Source organism: Protomyctophum parallelum (assembly GCF_964188405.1).
Source record: "Protomyctophum parallelum genome assembly, chromosome: 17".
Taxonomy (NCBI): Eukaryota; Metazoa; Chordata; class Actinopteri; order Myctophiformes; family Myctophidae; genus Protomyctophum; species Protomyctophum parallelum.
In genome coordinates, this window is record NC_139719.1 from 26,976,956 (window position 1) to 26,994,330 (window position 17,375).

Sequence of the window (17,375 nt, forward strand, 5' to 3'; positions counted from 1 at the left end):
GGAAAGTGAGAAAGGACGGCAATAAAAGCATGAAAAAAGTGCAAGAGGATGTGAAGAATGGGCACTTGGGAGAGGCCCATATGGCCGGGTTTGGGGGAGGGGTGCAGAGTTCAACCGTAGAGTTATATTATAAGAGTTCAACGGCCTGAATGGCCTTCCCCTCATTAAATAGCTTTCATGAATCCCCGGGACCAATGGGACTTGTAGTGCATTTTAAACATAGTCAGAACTACAGTTTTGTGTTATCGGCACGTTAATACAAACATGAATCTATTGCGGCCATAGGCCCGTTTCTGTAATAATTTTGGATAAACGTTTAGAATAATAACGTCTATCCATACATGGAAATGGTAATCTAATACTTTCGTATAAACTACAATTCCCATAACGCATTGTGTTCCAGGCGCAGGCCCAGTGAGTGCGGATGGGAGATCAGATAGGAGTGGAAAAAAATGACTGGAGGGAGGTTCGTCTCTGGAGGGACATTTTTACTTTATTACAATGGACTATACAGTATTTTCATGATACACGTATTTTGTATTGTGTGTGATCGTGGATGTGCGTAAAACGTGATCAACTCTGGTGAGTTTGGAGGAACTCTACGGGTCGTATCGTATATTTTACTGGCGAGACATTTGCGTTGTGAGCGAGCGGCCAACATCGATATAGACACGATAATGCCTCTGGACAACATAACGCCTCTTATCCAGAAAATCGCCAGGCAAGCTCATGTCACATTTAAGGGCTGTACCCCCTCCGTGGGCCCGGACAACAAGCTCTTTTTGGAAAAACAGGAGCTGCTCAACGCACTGGTGACCGCGGTCAGGGCTGCGGACCTGAAAATTGTGCCCCGGAATAAACCAGGTCCCATGATCAAGCAGCAGGACCCTGCGGGCCCCTCGGTCACGTACATGCACATCTGCGAGACCGACACGTTCAGCATGGGGGTGTTTCTGCTGAGCAGCGGCGCCTCCATCCCGCTGCACGACCACCCGGGCATGCACGGCATGCTGAAGGTCCTCTACGGGAAGGTGAGCATCAGGTGCTTCGACATACTGGAGGCTGATGCTGATGCTGATCTGACCGACGTCAACAGCAGCGACCGGCCGCGCTTCGACCCGCCGGTGTCCGACTCCCAGACCGACCACCTGCGGCGCTCCGCGCTCCGCTCGGTGGGCGAGTACTCGCAGGACAGCGGGCCGTGCGTGCTCACTCCGCTGCGGCATAACATCCACCAGATCGACGCGGTGGACGGCGCCACCGCCTTCTTGGATATCCTAGCTCCACCTTACGACCCGGACGACGGGCGGGACTGTCACTATTACAAAGTGTTGAAGACAGTGGCGGCGGCGGGTTCAGAGAGCAAGCAACAGCAAGAACAAGATGAGGGGGAGAATGAGAAAGGAGAGGAGATGTGGCTGCTTAAAATCCCCCAGCCGGAGGATTTCTGGTGCGGTGGAGAACCTTATCCCGGCCACGAAGTTTCTTTCTGAATATAATCTATACAAGGGTTGGGGCGTGGGGGTTTGGTCACACAATATTAATAATACCCCATTTTAACAAATGTTGGATTGGATTCAAGGACATTTCGACAATCCACATTAAAATAAGCTGCAAAGCCCATTGCTAAATTAGTGGTTCTTAAAGTGGGGTCCTTGATGGGGTTCCTGGGGGTCCCCATCAAAATGAGGAACAGTTTCACTATCATTTCGCTAGATGTTAGCCCAATGACAGAATGTATATAAGAATGTGTTTCACATGTGTACACAAGGTCATACATTTCATTCTCTCCACTGTTATCTCCCCACCTATGTGACAGTTAGATAGGCCTATACTTCTCTGATGGGGTTCCCTGTCACAACATATTTTCAAATGGGGGTCTCTGCACCCTGATACATTTCAATATGGGGGTCCTTGACATGAACATGATTACCTCATGTGTAAAGAGGACCATTAATATTTAATTAATTTGCCTTCCAGAGGTTTCAGACAAGCATCATTTGGAATTGAGTGAACATAAATTAGATCCATAGTGTGACTTGCAGGGACTGGATAGCTTTTTCAAATTATTAATTAGGCAAATAGGCATTCACTCTATGCAGCACACAAACAATGCCAAAGTATGTTTCTCTCCGTCTGCCTTATGTGAAAATTGAATGTATACAACATATAAAGATTTCCATTCCTATTGTACACAGCTTGTTGCAAAGTGCACGCACTCCATTATGATATTCTTTAGCCTATTTTATTTTTTGTGCTTAATTTATTCCAAACAACAGGGTTCCTTCACAGGTGTGGAATCAAATGTATGGAAATGCATTTGTTTTCATTTCACAGCTCTGAAAATCTGGCATTTGTAAAAAGTCTTGATAAATATGTAAGTGGGAACAGGGGGACTTAAACCCTAATTGTCATAAGATGAATGGCTGGTCTACGAGCTCACAATGCGCCTGCTATTTTTGGAAAATTTCACTAAAACAATTTGACAATTTACAACATGCCCAAAATATGGACGCTAGGTTGAAAGTGGTTAAGATATTACACACACATAACTGGACATTTTATGCATTTGCAGATCTGTTATGTCATGTTATATCTATTGTTGTGAAGACAAATCTCTGTAAAGTGTTCTGATGCAGAAGGTAGCATTCATCATATTGAACAACAGTGGTGGAAGAAGTACTCTGCCGTTTTAAATAAAAAATACCAATACCATACTGTAGGCCTAAGGATTTGTACAGTCTAATTATTATGATTGGCCAAATTAGTCGACTATTAGGCAACTACAGATATTATTTTATTTTTCATGATTTCAACTGAGAGATTGGCAGTTGAATCAGTCTGATTGCATATATGCAATAGACAATCATTCCATTTGGGCTGTGGGGGTGCTATAATGTCTGATTTAATATAGCCTACTTTCTTGGTTTCTCCCAATAAATCCTGATATATATCCTGATATATTTTTCCAAACTAAGAGATGACTCCCTCGATCAATTAGTCGACTAATCGAGGTCAGCCCTACCATACTGTTACAAGTCCTGCGTTAAACTTAAAACTTTTCCCATCTCACAATCATTATTGGATTGTAATTAGTAATGCATTAATGTGTGCGTCACTTTATTGTTGCAGCCGGTAAAGTAGGCACAGCAAATAATTACTTTATTATGTGCTGCTTGGTAACTTAACCTAATTATGTCGTGGTGTAATTAGGTTAATGATATTCTAACATTAATACAAAGGTATTGATAAAAAATATGCAAAGTAACTAAAGCTGTCAAATAATTGTAGTGGAATTATAATATTTGCTACTGAGTAAAGTAGCCTATAAAGTATATAACATTGAAATAATCAAGTAAAGCAAAAGTACCTCAAAACTCTAGTACAGTGCTTGAGTGCATCTCTTTCAGGTGGAAACCTCATATGTCCAAAACAGATGCTTTTCATGGTTCAAATTCAAAAAGCAAAATTAGCAGATGTACATTATGTTGTGGATCTGATACTTCAGTCAGTGTGACGCTGTAATGATCAAGTAAGGCGTTAATTTCCAAAAAAAGAGAAAATAAATGTATAATATGGAGATAAGAGGTTTCTGCCCAAAATCTACTTGGTTACTTTCCACCACTGCTGAACAATGACAATCAGATCCAGAAAAAGTTGGTAAATGCGTAGGAACCCTAGAGAAGAATGCTTATGTTAAACAGTCATTGCAGTTATTCTGGCTTGTTATCTGTCTATGTTGCAATGTATGTGTTATGAAGTCTATACTGTAGCTTGAGTTCACCTATCTGAATTTTATATTGTCTGACATCTATCTTTGGTCTTTGAAGGTTGTGAATGTAGATTCTCTCGTGTTGAATGTATATGTTGAGCAATAAACTTCTATATTATTTGTTGGAGATCTTATTTCATGTTGTGATGTATTTAAGTAAGTATACTGTACATTTTTAGGGTGCTGAAACAAGTGGTTGGGGTTCTCTACTCTAGAGTCAATGGAGTCATGTTTTCTCTTTCAATTCCTCTTCAGCTATAATGTGTATGATTAAAACGATAGCAAAGTTTTGATTTGAGAGATCTGGCACAGACCTGGCCAGAGGTGTGTGTTCTCCAACTCTTGCACCAGGTAGCAATTGTTTCTTCTCTCCTATGACTATGCTATGGCTATGACTATAAGTCCAACACTGCCATGCTTCCATTGTACCAAAACCACACATTACTGAAGATGAAACTTTGATCATGATTAAACTGAATTTCATCTTATTTTGGTTTTTATCCCATTTAATATTAGATTAAAGATACATCATAAGAAAGCAGGATGTGAATGTATTTTTATCAAGTGCTATAAGAAGTGCTGCTCTTGGGGTTAAGTCAAGTGAAGCTGGGATCAAAATGAGTTCAGAGTCAACTGCCAAACGTCCCTGAACTGCCCGAACGACTAAATCTGTCGTTCTCAGTTTCAATCCTAACATGAAGTAATTTATCTGCATTTGAAGAAATCTCTAATGTGCATCCAATTGGGGACATTTCTTTACCTAAAGTTATAATCCCTAAGGGGATCTTGCCTGTAAAAGTTAGTTTAAAATCTTTAAATTAGGCCAGACCATAAATTGCCCCAATAACGCAAGCTATCAATCATTGTGTATAAGTACACGTGTCATTATTTGAAATGGTGTATCTCATCATTCTGCAACAGAACTCGTTTTAACTTACAGTATGGGGTTTGAACCGTGCTCCTCAGTCCTCATTCATTGTAGCCTCTCTGTTAACTCGTGTGACAAGATGGACATTGTTCACTGTGTGAGTGCTAAGCAGCAGCTGTGGAACCACTGAGGGGGCATCTGAAATGAGCAATGTGGCATTTTGTCAACTGGAGAATTCAGAGGGCATCTGAGGAAGATGAAAAACTCAGAGGGCACGGTATAAAAGTGAGGGTGAAATGTGCTATGACGACACAATGGGAAATGAAAAGAAGAAAGAAGATGACAGGAGTATGGTAGAAATGTTCATGAAACAAAAAAAATCATGGGACATTCATGGGAAATCCAGAAATCTAATAAAAGTTGAAAATCTAAAGCTTAACTTTTCATACACTAAACAAAAATGGTAGTAAATAGATAGTACTAAAAGAGGTTATTTGTCTCAATCAGAACCAAATTCAATTGGTGCTATATAGCACCTGTCTTAAATGTTATAAGCTAAAGAACCAGTACAGAACCTATAAAGAAAAATTACCACAGGGGTTGCATGAATGGATGAACGAGATTCTCACCGTCCCTGAATGGGAACAAGACTGATATCGGTGATATCCTTTTGGACTAAGTGTTTGACTGTACTCAATGACTGTGCCAATAAAGTCTTCAATCAATCAATCAATCAATATATAGCGTAACCACAGCCTAGGCTGTAGGCTTGGGTAGGGTAGGAAAAAGACCTGGGCTATTGAGTCTGACACTGTGATAAACAGGGTCTTTGTAAAGCAGTGGTGCTATATAGAACCTCAACTACCCCAAATGACCACTGAAGAACCACAATTGTTAGGTACCCTAGATACCCTGGAGCATTGACCATGACTGACTGAGGAGAAGAGAGTATTCTCTGTCCCATTGCCCATAGCAACACTAAAGAAAACACATCCTCCCTGTTCAGTCACTGCAGGTTGTCAGTTAAAATCACCACAAAGGTACAGTAATATCTGCTGTGTGCATATCAGGCCATGTCAAGCCAAATCCATGGGAGTTTGAGACTGTCTGACAAGCTGCTGCTCTGCTGAAGGTCCTGCATGTGGTTCTCTCACCCCTTCAACCCTCGAGCTGTTGCTCCAATTAAATACAATTACAGTCTATTACCAGTGTAAAAGTTATCAGTTCTGTACATCAGTATGGGGGATATACTGTATTCATCTTGTGGCACAGCTCAAACAATACAAGCCTTTGTATGTGTTGCCAGCCACAAGTAGAGATGTCAGAGTTGATATGTGGCTTTTATCCCGTTGTGTGCCGTTCTGAATGCACAAATCCACATGAAGGATTAAGGGCATCCCTCTTGTTCTGTTCAAGCAGGTAAATGCATGGTGCCAAAGTGTATACATTCACCATGTAGGACAAGACATAACTGCAGTGAGTCATTACTAGCTTATAACAAATTCCGATTTGTGAAATATATTGCGCAGAATAGAAACCTACTATAACTGTATGAGTGCACAATGAACTCTAGACTAGTCTAGAATGTTTAGCACTACATTAACACTGGGTTTCACTGTGTATTGTACACTCAAACACATCCAGGCATAACTGAACACAAGTGTCAGTCTCCACCTTTGACATGCACCTTCAGATGGGGTCCGCAGCCAAATACCTATAGCCTACATTTTGGGGTACCTGACATGACAATTTTGAGAACCCCTATTATATAGGGCACACAGTCATTGCCAGCTAACCAGATGCAGCAAATTATTAGGAAGAAGAAGCATTCATTATGAAAAGGAGCTGGAAACGAACTCTGAAAAATACAGAGTATCAACAATTTAACTCTTTTGTTTACAAATGGACCTGCACGGATTAATTAATGGATTGCATGAGTATAGACTATGTGCCATCCATGATGGCACATAGTCAAAGTTAAGTTAAGTCTTATACGTACTCTTTTGATTGCGTGCAGTGGTGGAAAGTAACTAAGTAACATTTACTCAAGTACCGTAGGTACAATTTTCTCAGAGGTAAATATTGTATACTTTTTTGTCTACACCAGGCCGAAGGCATGGGAAGAGAGTTTGTTTTGCACTCTGTCCTTCCGTCCATCCGTCTGTGTACAGCTAATTTTCCAGAACGGCCTGTTATAGCGTCACCATGAGGCACATTTTTACCTAAAACGTGAAACATTGCATGCACACTTCCTAAATGCAAAGGAAAAACCTTTGACCTGCATTTTTCACATCTGCCTTATATAGCGCCACAAGGAGGCTGACTTTTGTAAAACTTTTTTTTTATATTACTCCTCCAGATTCTGTCCAATAATCCCGCAAATCGTTACACAGTATCTCAATAGTTATGTGCTCAAGACGGATCTGTCCGATATTTCATATTCCATCCTAATTGCCTAACATTGGCTTCCAAAGTTTGCAGGATTGGCCCGTTTTGAACAAAAAGCCAAGTCATGAACGCAGCATGCAACTTACGTGAAATCTTTCACGCAATTTCCTATTGGCTGAGGAATAAATCCCACCCTTTTCACATTGGCCTGTTATAGTGCCACCAACAGATTTTTGCAAAACAAAATGCCTCAAATCATCCAATTTCCATCAAAGGCAAGAAATGGCACCCTTTTCACATTGTTTCCCCTACAATTTTTTGGAAAACTATATTTACTAGTTAGGACTACTTTGCAGATTTAGATTATTACAAACAACTTGGGAAATTCTGCATAATGAGCACTTACTTTTATGTAGGCCTAAGTAAAATGTTGACTACAGGCCTTATTGTATTGTGTGGAATGGCTATACTTTTACTTAAATAAAAAATCGGAAAACTTCTGATTTGTGCATATCTCATACTATTGTAAAATACAAATATACTTTTGGCTGGGGGGGGGGGGGGGGAGTAATAATATAGGACTATCCTGCAGGCTACAGAACCCATCCTCTTCAAAATGAACAAGGCATACACTGAAAAGTGCCAGTGGTGCAGGTTAAGAAATTATCACCATGGGATATACCATACAGGTCACTATTAGCATGTCTGAGTCAGCAAATGATCAGGCAGAGGAAAATCATGACTCATCAAAAAACAAAGACAAATGAGATTCCAAATACAGCATTAAAAGGATCATTGCAAAAATATATGCTATATATATATCAAAGAAGAATAGAACCATCAAACTGGAAATTTACCTTTATTTATCTAACTATATGCACTCTTTGTCAATTGGTTAGCCTTTGTGGTAATGTTTTAAAGAACATTCCCTCCTCGTCCTCGATTGGCCTATATTTAGCCTGCATATAGGCATGCATTAGGGATATATATATATTTTTGACAATTTCCTAACAATTTAGGATTGATTCATATGTACATTGTGATCATTTATCAGATTAAGAGGCCATATTATTTGAGTCCAAAGAATATGCCGCATGTTGACCGAATTGTCCAACCAGTATATAGCCGTATATAGCGACTACGCGGGATAATATACAAATACATATATACAGTGTCATGTCTCCAGACAGTGTGTATTGTAGACCATAGTCTGACTCTACACTGTAGGCCTATAGTCCTATAAATACATTAATTAGCTTATCAAGAGATGTTTGTGCAGCGTTGACTGTGATAAACAAAAAAGTGAGTGGGCGCTTGCCTGACTCACAAATGAATGACTCACCGAGGGATTTGCCCTCTTTTATTTTACAATATCAACACCGCGGGTCCGGGTGTATTGGTCGATATTGTTTTGTTGCTGTTCTTGTTGAATTCTAAATAGTTGTTAAATAGATCACATAAAGAGCAGAGTGTGCATGTTTATTGTTTAACGGTGAGCTGATCGTTTCTATTTGTTGATACGAACAAAAGTTCGAAGTTGTTGAATAATTAACCAAACAGATTAATCTTCATCATATTTAATGAATCTCAAAACCACCACAAAACAAACATCACGTCGGTGTATGAGTTATTTACATTCCACATTTTTATACACGAACCACAACTTTTCAACACTAGTTACACGACACAATGCGTACAAAAATATATAATATATCCAAACTTTCCATATTAACTGATAAATGTACATTGTATTTAAAGCGTCCTTGGATCAGTCAGTGTACAAAAAAGACAGAGCAAGGCACGAGAGGGGGGGAAATATAGGCTAACGCAATCAACAAACATGTTAAGACTGAACACATTGTCAATTCAATAATTTAAAACACACGATCCCCTCAAAAGTTATTGCAATTATTTCACATCATGCAGCGTGCACGCTGCATGCACGCTAAACGTCGGGCAACACTAAACTGGACTGTTATAAACTCGATGCCCCTTTTAACGTATCATTATTATGAATTAATGGCTATTTACTCGTATACTTCAGTAGACTATGCAGACAAAGTGCATCCGTATCGTTTAACTCAGAACACAGTAACATCCCCGGTGTTAATTTATGTCCAAGAGTGGTCAAAAAGGTCCGTTTGTGCACCCTTGAAGATAATTTAACACAGAAGCTTATTTTACTCAGTAGCTTAGAAGGAGGGAATGTCCTGTTTACGCATTGAGTGCGCAATTACGCACATAATCCAAAATCCTTGAACCCGCCATGTGTTTCATGTGACAACACCAGTTTGCACAGCTCACCCCATTGTTTATATAGCCCACTGTCTTTTACATCACAGAGCTAATTATTATTTGGACAGTACAGTTCTTACTTTGGGGTTAGTGTAGCTACAACACCAGACCGCCCGCGCTGCGCAAGTCACGCACACTCTGTCTCTATGAACAGATCCCGGCGGTTGTGCTGATGCCTCCGGACGAGCGCTCCAGACCGGTGCTGGATGAAGACGACGAGGAGGACACAGTGGAAGACTTCCTCTCCTTCTGCCGCAGATGGATCTTGGTGTGTCTCTTCCTCTCGTCGCTCCTGGCGAACTTGCGTCCGCAGAAGTCGCACGCGAAGGGCTTCTCGCCGGTGTGCGTGCGGATGTGCGTGGTCAAGTGGTCGCTGCGGCTGAAGTTGCGCATGCAAATGCGACACTGGAACGGCTTGTGTCCTGTGTGGATGCGGATGTGTCTCGTCAGCTCGTCGGAGCGAGAGAAGCGCCTGTCGCAGCCCTCGGCCGGGCAGGGGTAAGGCCGCTCGTGGATGGGCGTCTTGCTGGGTCTGTTCGGGTACTTTCGGGGCCTCAGGATGGGTCTCAGGGGCAGGTTCTGCGGGCTGTATGCCGAGGGGAGCCTCGGCGGCCCGCTCTCAGACCCGCCGCCGCCCGGCCCCAGCGTAAAGTTCCTGATAGTGTTGAGCGGGGTCAGTGGCGGCGGGACGCGGAACGAGTCGAGGGGACACGTGCCGAATGGTTTCCGATCCGGGATCCCCGCCGCCTGCATGTCCCGCTGACAGGCGGGCTGGAAGAAGCTCGAGTAGTCGGGGATGATGGGGAAAAGCCCCGGCGCATCCGAAGAGGGCAGCTTGGGGGAGGAGTAGGAGGGCGGCGGGTACGAGGATATGGGGCAGGTGGAGGTGGCCAAGAACGCAGAGGGGTCCTGGTAGACCTCCCCGCAGCCAGAGGAGTAGGGAGGCGGGGGCGAGTAGAGGTGGTGATGGTGGTGGTGCTCCATCTCCGCCTGGTTCTGAGCCGCCATGGTGCAGCTCAGCGCTCCGTTGGAGAAGTGATTGGGAGATCCGGAGGACGCGGGGGAGGAGGAGGCCGAGGAGGAGGGATGGGGAGGCGGCTGGCTCATGCCGAAGATGCCCGCCGAGACTATATTGATGACCCCCTCGGGGTTCCAGTTGCCCGGGTACTGGGAGTCGATGGAGAACTTTCCCATGTAGGTGAAGGTCTGGTTGCGGTGGGGGGGCGCCTGGGAAAAACCGCTGGAGTAGGAGGAGAGGTCCAGAGAGCGTTTATCTGCGCTCATGTCTCCGCTCATCAAACCATCTGTGGGCCAAAGGCAGAAAACATTAATTATGAGGCTTCTGGAAATGATAACTAACCCAATAACTGGGATAATATAATGAGCAACATGTGCATGAGAAAGCGACCACAAAGTTCGTGTGTTCCTGTTATTCCGCGCACGCATGTACGGACACTGAACGACTTTGGCTATATCCCCCCCAATGCCCCATTATATGATGCAGCGTTAACTATCATTGTGCACAACAGCTCCCGAGGAAACATTTATTTAACAAAAGAAAAAACAAACACATAAACTTAAGCCAACTGGGCATGAGTGTGAAAAGTTTCACATTTTAAACCAGACGTAATCTTACCTCCATTCATCTGGTGGTCATAATGTCCTCCTAGGTCGCCGTTTGGAAAGATAGACACGGAGGTCGGTAAACCCGTTGCAATATCGTCCACCGAATACACGCTCTCAGCCGAGGGGTGAACGAATCCCCCGAGACTCACGGGGACTTTCTCCAGAGTTTTAGCTGTCATGTTTAAAATCTGCCGATTCTCACGCCGCGCGTTCTGCAAATAACGGTCTGCACCTTGAACCGACTGGAGGTTTACAACCACTGCATTACTGTCACTGGATGTGAACACAAGTCTTCTCCTGGGTGATGTGTGAGTGTCATGCGTTCTGGTCACACACACACACACACACACACACACAGTTAGTGTGACTTGGATGAATGACAGACAGACAGAAAGACAGCGGGTTCATAGGAACAGGGACAGCGGCACTAGTTTGTATATATGGGGAACCTTTTGAATGCGCCACTACGTCATTGCCCATACAAGGGCTGGGAGGGGAGTAAAAACAGGCGCTGCGAAAGCCTATTGGCTACGAGGCTTCGTGACGACACCAAAGGAATCACTTGTCAATGGAGAACCCGCTTAGAGAGAGAGAGTGAGGCTCCAGTGATACAATGTTAGACTGTTTCCACTCAGGTTTACTTTGTAAAAGTGAAAGACACTACAATATGACAACAATGTAGGCCGCTCAGAAGTTTTTGAATGTGGAGAAACTGTGCTTGTGTGCCACGTGTGATATATAATATAATATCTTACATTTCTGGGCGTGTGTGACTGTGGACAGGGCGACAGGCTACACTCATTTGCAAAGGTTTCCCCCTCTTTAATCGCGCACCAATATCAAAAGAGGAATTCCGGTTGATCTCCTTAAAGCCATAAAAGGTTCCATCCGGCAAATCAAAGAACACCCACTCCATATTTGGGGTCAATTCCGGAACATGAGCATCGGAAAATGACGAGTCTTGCCGAGGTGAGAGACAGAAGCGGCCGAGAAAACTGCCATGGCAAACCACAATCAAATGAGGAGGCAGATCACGGAATTTTCACCTTTGGGTGCATTAGTCTAGGCCGCGCGGAAACTTTTATCAGCTTGATTTGACTGTGCTTTAGGAAAAGAAGTATGTGTAGGATGTGCCATGGACTAATTTGGTACACTGAAGTTATTTATATCAGCATTTGATACACGGAAGAGTTATTTATACCAGCAAGACGTACAGGAAATAGCCTACTATATAATATGCCGTGCTAAGTATTATATCCTAAAAAAAATGAATATATGGCTTTCATTGGTTGATCATTGGTTGAACATTTTATTAACAGATACAGATTGCATGCAGAATGGGTACAGTCCAAGAACTGCTAAAGAAGATAAAACCAGAAAAAGCACTAAGACTTTCAGGGTCCTCTGAGGAAGAGGAGGAATGATGGAAGGATACAGGCTATAAATATGTAGTCTATCAGTATAGCTGCGAGAAAACATTTTCAAGTTACTGCTTTCAAAAAGATTATTAAATGGCAAACATTATAATGATTATTATTGTATATTGTATATATAAATAATAATAATGTATTCATCAACCAAACACGTATCAGCTCATTTTGCCTTAGACAGTATAGGCCTAAATAACAGCCACCGTCCAGCAGCATGATTATAATGATTAATCATTTTATTTGTCAGTCTCCGGGGAATTGTTGCCCTCCGGTGGCCCTCAGTGGAACTGTGCAAGGATGAGTCCTCTTTGGAGCAATAGGTTTATGTCCCCCCAAGCTGTTATTGATCTGATCTATTTTATTTATTTGGTAAAGTCCCTTCGTGGGTTGAGAAAGCTGACTGTCAGAAAATAGTCGGGTTGGGGAGTTTGAGTGGAATATAATTTCCAGTGCGCTCTGTGTGTGTGTGTGTGTGTGTGTGTGTGTGTGTGTGTGTGTGTGTGTGTGTGTGTGTGTGTGCGTGCGATGTGCACATGTCAAATAAATACCACTGTGATGCTGCATTTATCTAAATATAAACACAAGTCAGGATGTCAACACTTTCGAAAACATCAAAAGTAGGCCACTCAGTGAGGTCATTTAAGGCCACAACCTATAAATGTTTTATCAGTCATCACCAGGTGTTATAGCACCATCAAATTAAATGCACCGTAGTAGGCCTGTGGTAATAAATAAAAACGATAATAATATGCAACCAGCATTGCTTCTTCTTCAACTTAAGGCGTGCCTAATGAAACAGTTAAGTGTGTTTTATTTGCCCAGGGGGTCATTTTCAACAGCGTCGAGGCATAATGTTCACACACACACTTCGCATTAATCTGCGTGCTAGTCAATAACTGATGTCAATAATGACTCTATTAATTTACCACATGCCACTGGCGCTGCGTGACACGGGCTTCTGTGCGTGTCTCTCGTTATCTCTCTCCCCTCTGTGTGTGTGTGTGTGTGTGTGTGTGTGTGTGTGTGTGTGTGTGTGTGCATGCGTGCGTGTGCACGCGCGCGTGTGTGTGTGTCTAACCCCATCGTTATTCGTAATGGGGAGATGGCTTTGAATTAAATAGTTCAATTTTAGCGCAGTGACATTAGTCTAAAACGGGTGTGTAGCTTATAGTATAGCCTATAGATAGTGGGACAGTTGTTCAAAGACACGGTGGGTCAAAGGCTAACTAAATGATTTCCCTCTATATCTTTTCATGAATGTAGCCTATACACAGTACTGCTACAGTATCTACATTTCTATACACTTTGTCAAGACAATACATTCTAAAAAGTGAAATGAGACAGACTCTGCTAATCTGCCACTGAGATATTTAGGTCATCAAGGACTAGGAGTATTGGTCTGATGCTGATATGAGAGATTATACAGTTGTCTTTTAGCCTACTTACTGTCAGCCTCAAGACAAAGACCCACACTGGATACAATTCATCAACGCAAAGGGCTTTCATTGGCATGAGAAAAAACATACTTGCATTGCCAAAGCAGTTTGCATTGTGTGTGTGTGTGTGTGTGTGTGTGTGTGTGTGTGTGTGTGTGTGTGTGTGTGTGTGTGTGTGTGTGTGTGTTTGGTGGAAGTAAAGGATGAGTGTGCAATGTGTCATATGAGGTGGTTTGTCAGCATATCAGGTGTATAGGCATATTAGGTGGTTGACATGGCATTTTGACAGTCTAGTCTAAAAGTTGTATTTAAAAACAAAAACATATCATATCTTTCTACTTTTCAGGGAATTATTTTGTGCATCAACATGTATTTGGATTGAGATTTGATGATCCCATAACCTCTAATAGAAATCTGGCATCCTGAAAATTGGAAATGTCCTATGATCTGCATGGTTCATTCTCGTTTCAATTTGTATGAATGAACCCCTTGTGGTATCTTAGTTCAGTATAGTCACACAGCATTTTGTGGGTTTACAACCTTCAGGTATGAATTCACTACTACTACTAGGTACTTTGACATGACAGGACACACATGGTGTTGATGGGGACCGTCTCTTGCGGGGATGCAACTTATGAACTTCGTATTACGGTGCAGTCCCTCGAAATCCTGGTACCCCACATAACAAGGAAGAAACCTCACTTTTCTTTCAGGGAGAAGGTCCGTCCCCCCATCCACCCCAAACCCCCTTCACTGTGAGTGTCGCTACTAAATCCATAATTCTTTCTTAAAAGCAGCCATCCACCCACCATGACTGTCAGCTTTGTTACTTCACAAGACCAGCAGCTTTCATTGCTCGGTATCATGGAAACATGAAAGACAAGAGTAAACGCTCTGATATTGGTCCAAGAGCCAAAAAGCAAGCAAGCAAGCAAGAAAGAAAGAAAGAAAGAAAGAAGAGAGAAAGAAAGAAAGAAAGAAAGAAAGAAAGAAAGAAAGAAAGAAAGAAAGAAAGAACGAATCTTCCTTTAAACAGAGGGAGGCAATGTCAATTAAATGAATTGGTCAGGGTGACAAAAAAGTGTTGCCCTCAGGCCACAGCACAATGATGGTAAATTGTAACCTTCCTTCTATAAGAACACTGGTTTTATCCTATCCTGAGATTAATAAGTAACATTAGCCTATATATAATAGGTATAGCAGTTTTTATTGCGTGGTAGCTGTGGTACAAATTACACTTAATTTAATTAGAGATTCACGTGAAATCACCCCTCCTACACTGAGCCAACAGAGGCTTCATAAGACAACAATGAGAACACCACACTGCCTGTGTAACACAATGGCAGAGGTAAACCACAAGAGCAAATTATACACACAGTCACACATACAGTCAAAAGTTTGCATGGTGTCTCTTCCTGTTTCTCTCTCACACTCACACTCACACACACACACACACACACACACACACACACACACACACACACACTTTCAGTTTTCATGTAAAGCTAACCTTCCCCCCCACACACACACATAGACGACCACCACTCTGTCTCCCACCCTAGTCCTATTAACACAACTGACAACCGCCTCTGTAAGGTTCCATGTTTAAGTGTTAGTACGGCCATCTCCCCATCACTTGCTCTGGATGGGGGACACGTCACACAACAGACTGTTCCACTGTGGAACTGTTGTTTTTTGTGGCCAGGAAGTTCACACATGGCAATGACAGGTTGTAGCTCTGTCTGCTTTGGTAAAAAGTTGACCATTCGTCAAATGACCGTGAGAGTCCATTTGGGTCAATTTGTAGTGTAGACTGAGGATTTTACTGTACTACTCTGACACATTGCCTTCTCACACTCATTCATTCATTCATTCATTCATTCATTCATTCATTCATTCATTCATTCATTCATTCATTCATTCATTCATGCATTCATTGGTTCTTCCCATTCCTCTTAGAGCACATACATGTAGTTATGTATTCCCTTTCTGACTTTAACATTGTTGTGAGATAATGATTTAAAAAAAATTAAAAGAAAAAAACACACAAGCCAAGGTATCATTCTCTATTCTCACACAGCAGTTTTCCAACTATCGTCTATCCTTCCATATACTCTTCTTCCAGCCTTTCACACCTTATCTCTGACTTACTTGCTTCGTTCCATCCCTCAATCATTCCACCCCCCTTTCATTCCCTCTCCTCCAGCATCAGTCTGTCCCTCTATCCCTCTATAAAAATTGGTTTACGAGGAGAGCGGGAGAGAGAGACAGACAGAGAGGGAGAGAGATGGCCTGATGAAGCATAATTTCTATCATTAGGACACTCATTCATTCTTTCTTTTCTACTTGCACACAATTAACTGACTCACACTCACACACGCGTGCATACACACGCACACACGGCCATCATAAAGGAAGATGCTTCGCCTTTCTAATAATCGCGAATCACTTAGTGAATAAATAGGTTTTGACAGACCCCCCCCCGACACACACACACACACACACACACACACACACACACACACACACACACACACACACACACACACACACACACACACACACACACACACACACACACACACACACACACACACACACACAGAGAGATAAATGTGACAGAGGTTGACAGAGAAGCTCTGAGGCCATGCCAATAGTTCAGTCTTAATGGGGACACCCTTTAAACATTCGCTCAGTGCCTGAACACACATAGTAATGAGACATGCACACCCACATAGTGCCGGATATACATGCACACACACATATATATATATTAGCCAACGCGTGAGGGCACACACACACACACACACACACACACACACAATAATGAAACCTGTGACTAATGAAGCCATTCTCCATTTTACAAGCCATATTAATTGTGTCCCTTGTCACTAGCCGTAGATCATCAGCTGTCCGCGCTAGATCATGGAGATAGGTCCTGACAGGGAATTAACTGTCTGTTAACATGCTAATTCACCTTGCCTTTACACTTTATGACGAGAGATTTTCCATAGATAACTAACCTGGATATTGCACGCGCGCGTGTGTGTGTGTGTGTGTGCCGCGCGTGTGTGCATGTGTATCTGTGAAGCAGGCAACCAATTGGTTGTCAGTCTACATACCGTATCTGTACGTCTCTATAAGCCATTTAGCTGACTGGATAGCGTATCGACCACATAATCATAACATCCCTGGTTTGGTTCTGGCAGCAAGCTGTTTTGCATTTAATTCCTGAGAGACAGCTTCTTGTCCTGCTATATTCTCCTACGTACAAAACTGCCAAAAATGATATTCTTTAAAATATATATCTTATTTAACTAGAAAAGAAATGCTCCTCAGGTCTCCGCCAGGCCAGGTAGTTGAAGTCAATCTTAACCAATCAGGATGGAATATGAAAAATCTGACCATTTGTCTTGATCACATGACTATAGAGATAATGTGTACCAATTTGGGTGATGGACAAAAGTAATATCATAGTTGTAATAATAGTAGTAGTATAGTATAGTAGTAGTACTGGGTATAATAAATGTGTCTTGCAAAAATCGGCCTGCTGGTGGCGC

At 42.4% G+C, this 17,375-nt stretch overlaps 2 protein-coding genes across 2 annotated transcripts; one reads left to right on the forward strand and one right to left on the reverse strand.

The window, feature by feature from the left end:
• Nucleotides 1-440: 440 nt before the first annotated feature.
• adoa (2-aminoethanethiol (cysteamine) dioxygenase a) lies at nt 441-3,892 on the forward strand. The gene has a single exon (XM_083786981.1). It carries the CDS (start codon nt 678-680, stop codon nt 1,491-1,493), a length of 816 nt encoding a protein of 271 aa, XP_083643107.1. The 5' UTR covers nt 441-677; the 3' UTR covers nt 1,494-3,892.
• Nucleotides 3,893-8,589: 4,697 nt separating this feature from the next.
• egr2b (early growth response 2b) lies at nt 8,590-11,344 on the reverse strand. Its single transcript, XM_083786900.1, has 2 exons — nt 10,960-11,344; nt 8,590-10,627 (listed from the first exon to the last, which is right to left on the reverse strand). The coding sequence occupies exons 1-2, from the start codon at nt 11,126-11,128 to the stop codon at nt 9,468-9,470; spliced, it is 1,329 nt and encodes a 442-aa protein (XP_083643026.1). The 5' UTR covers nt 11,129-11,344; the 3' UTR covers nt 8,590-9,467.
• Between the last annotated feature and the right edge of the window lie 6,031 nt (nt 11,345-17,375).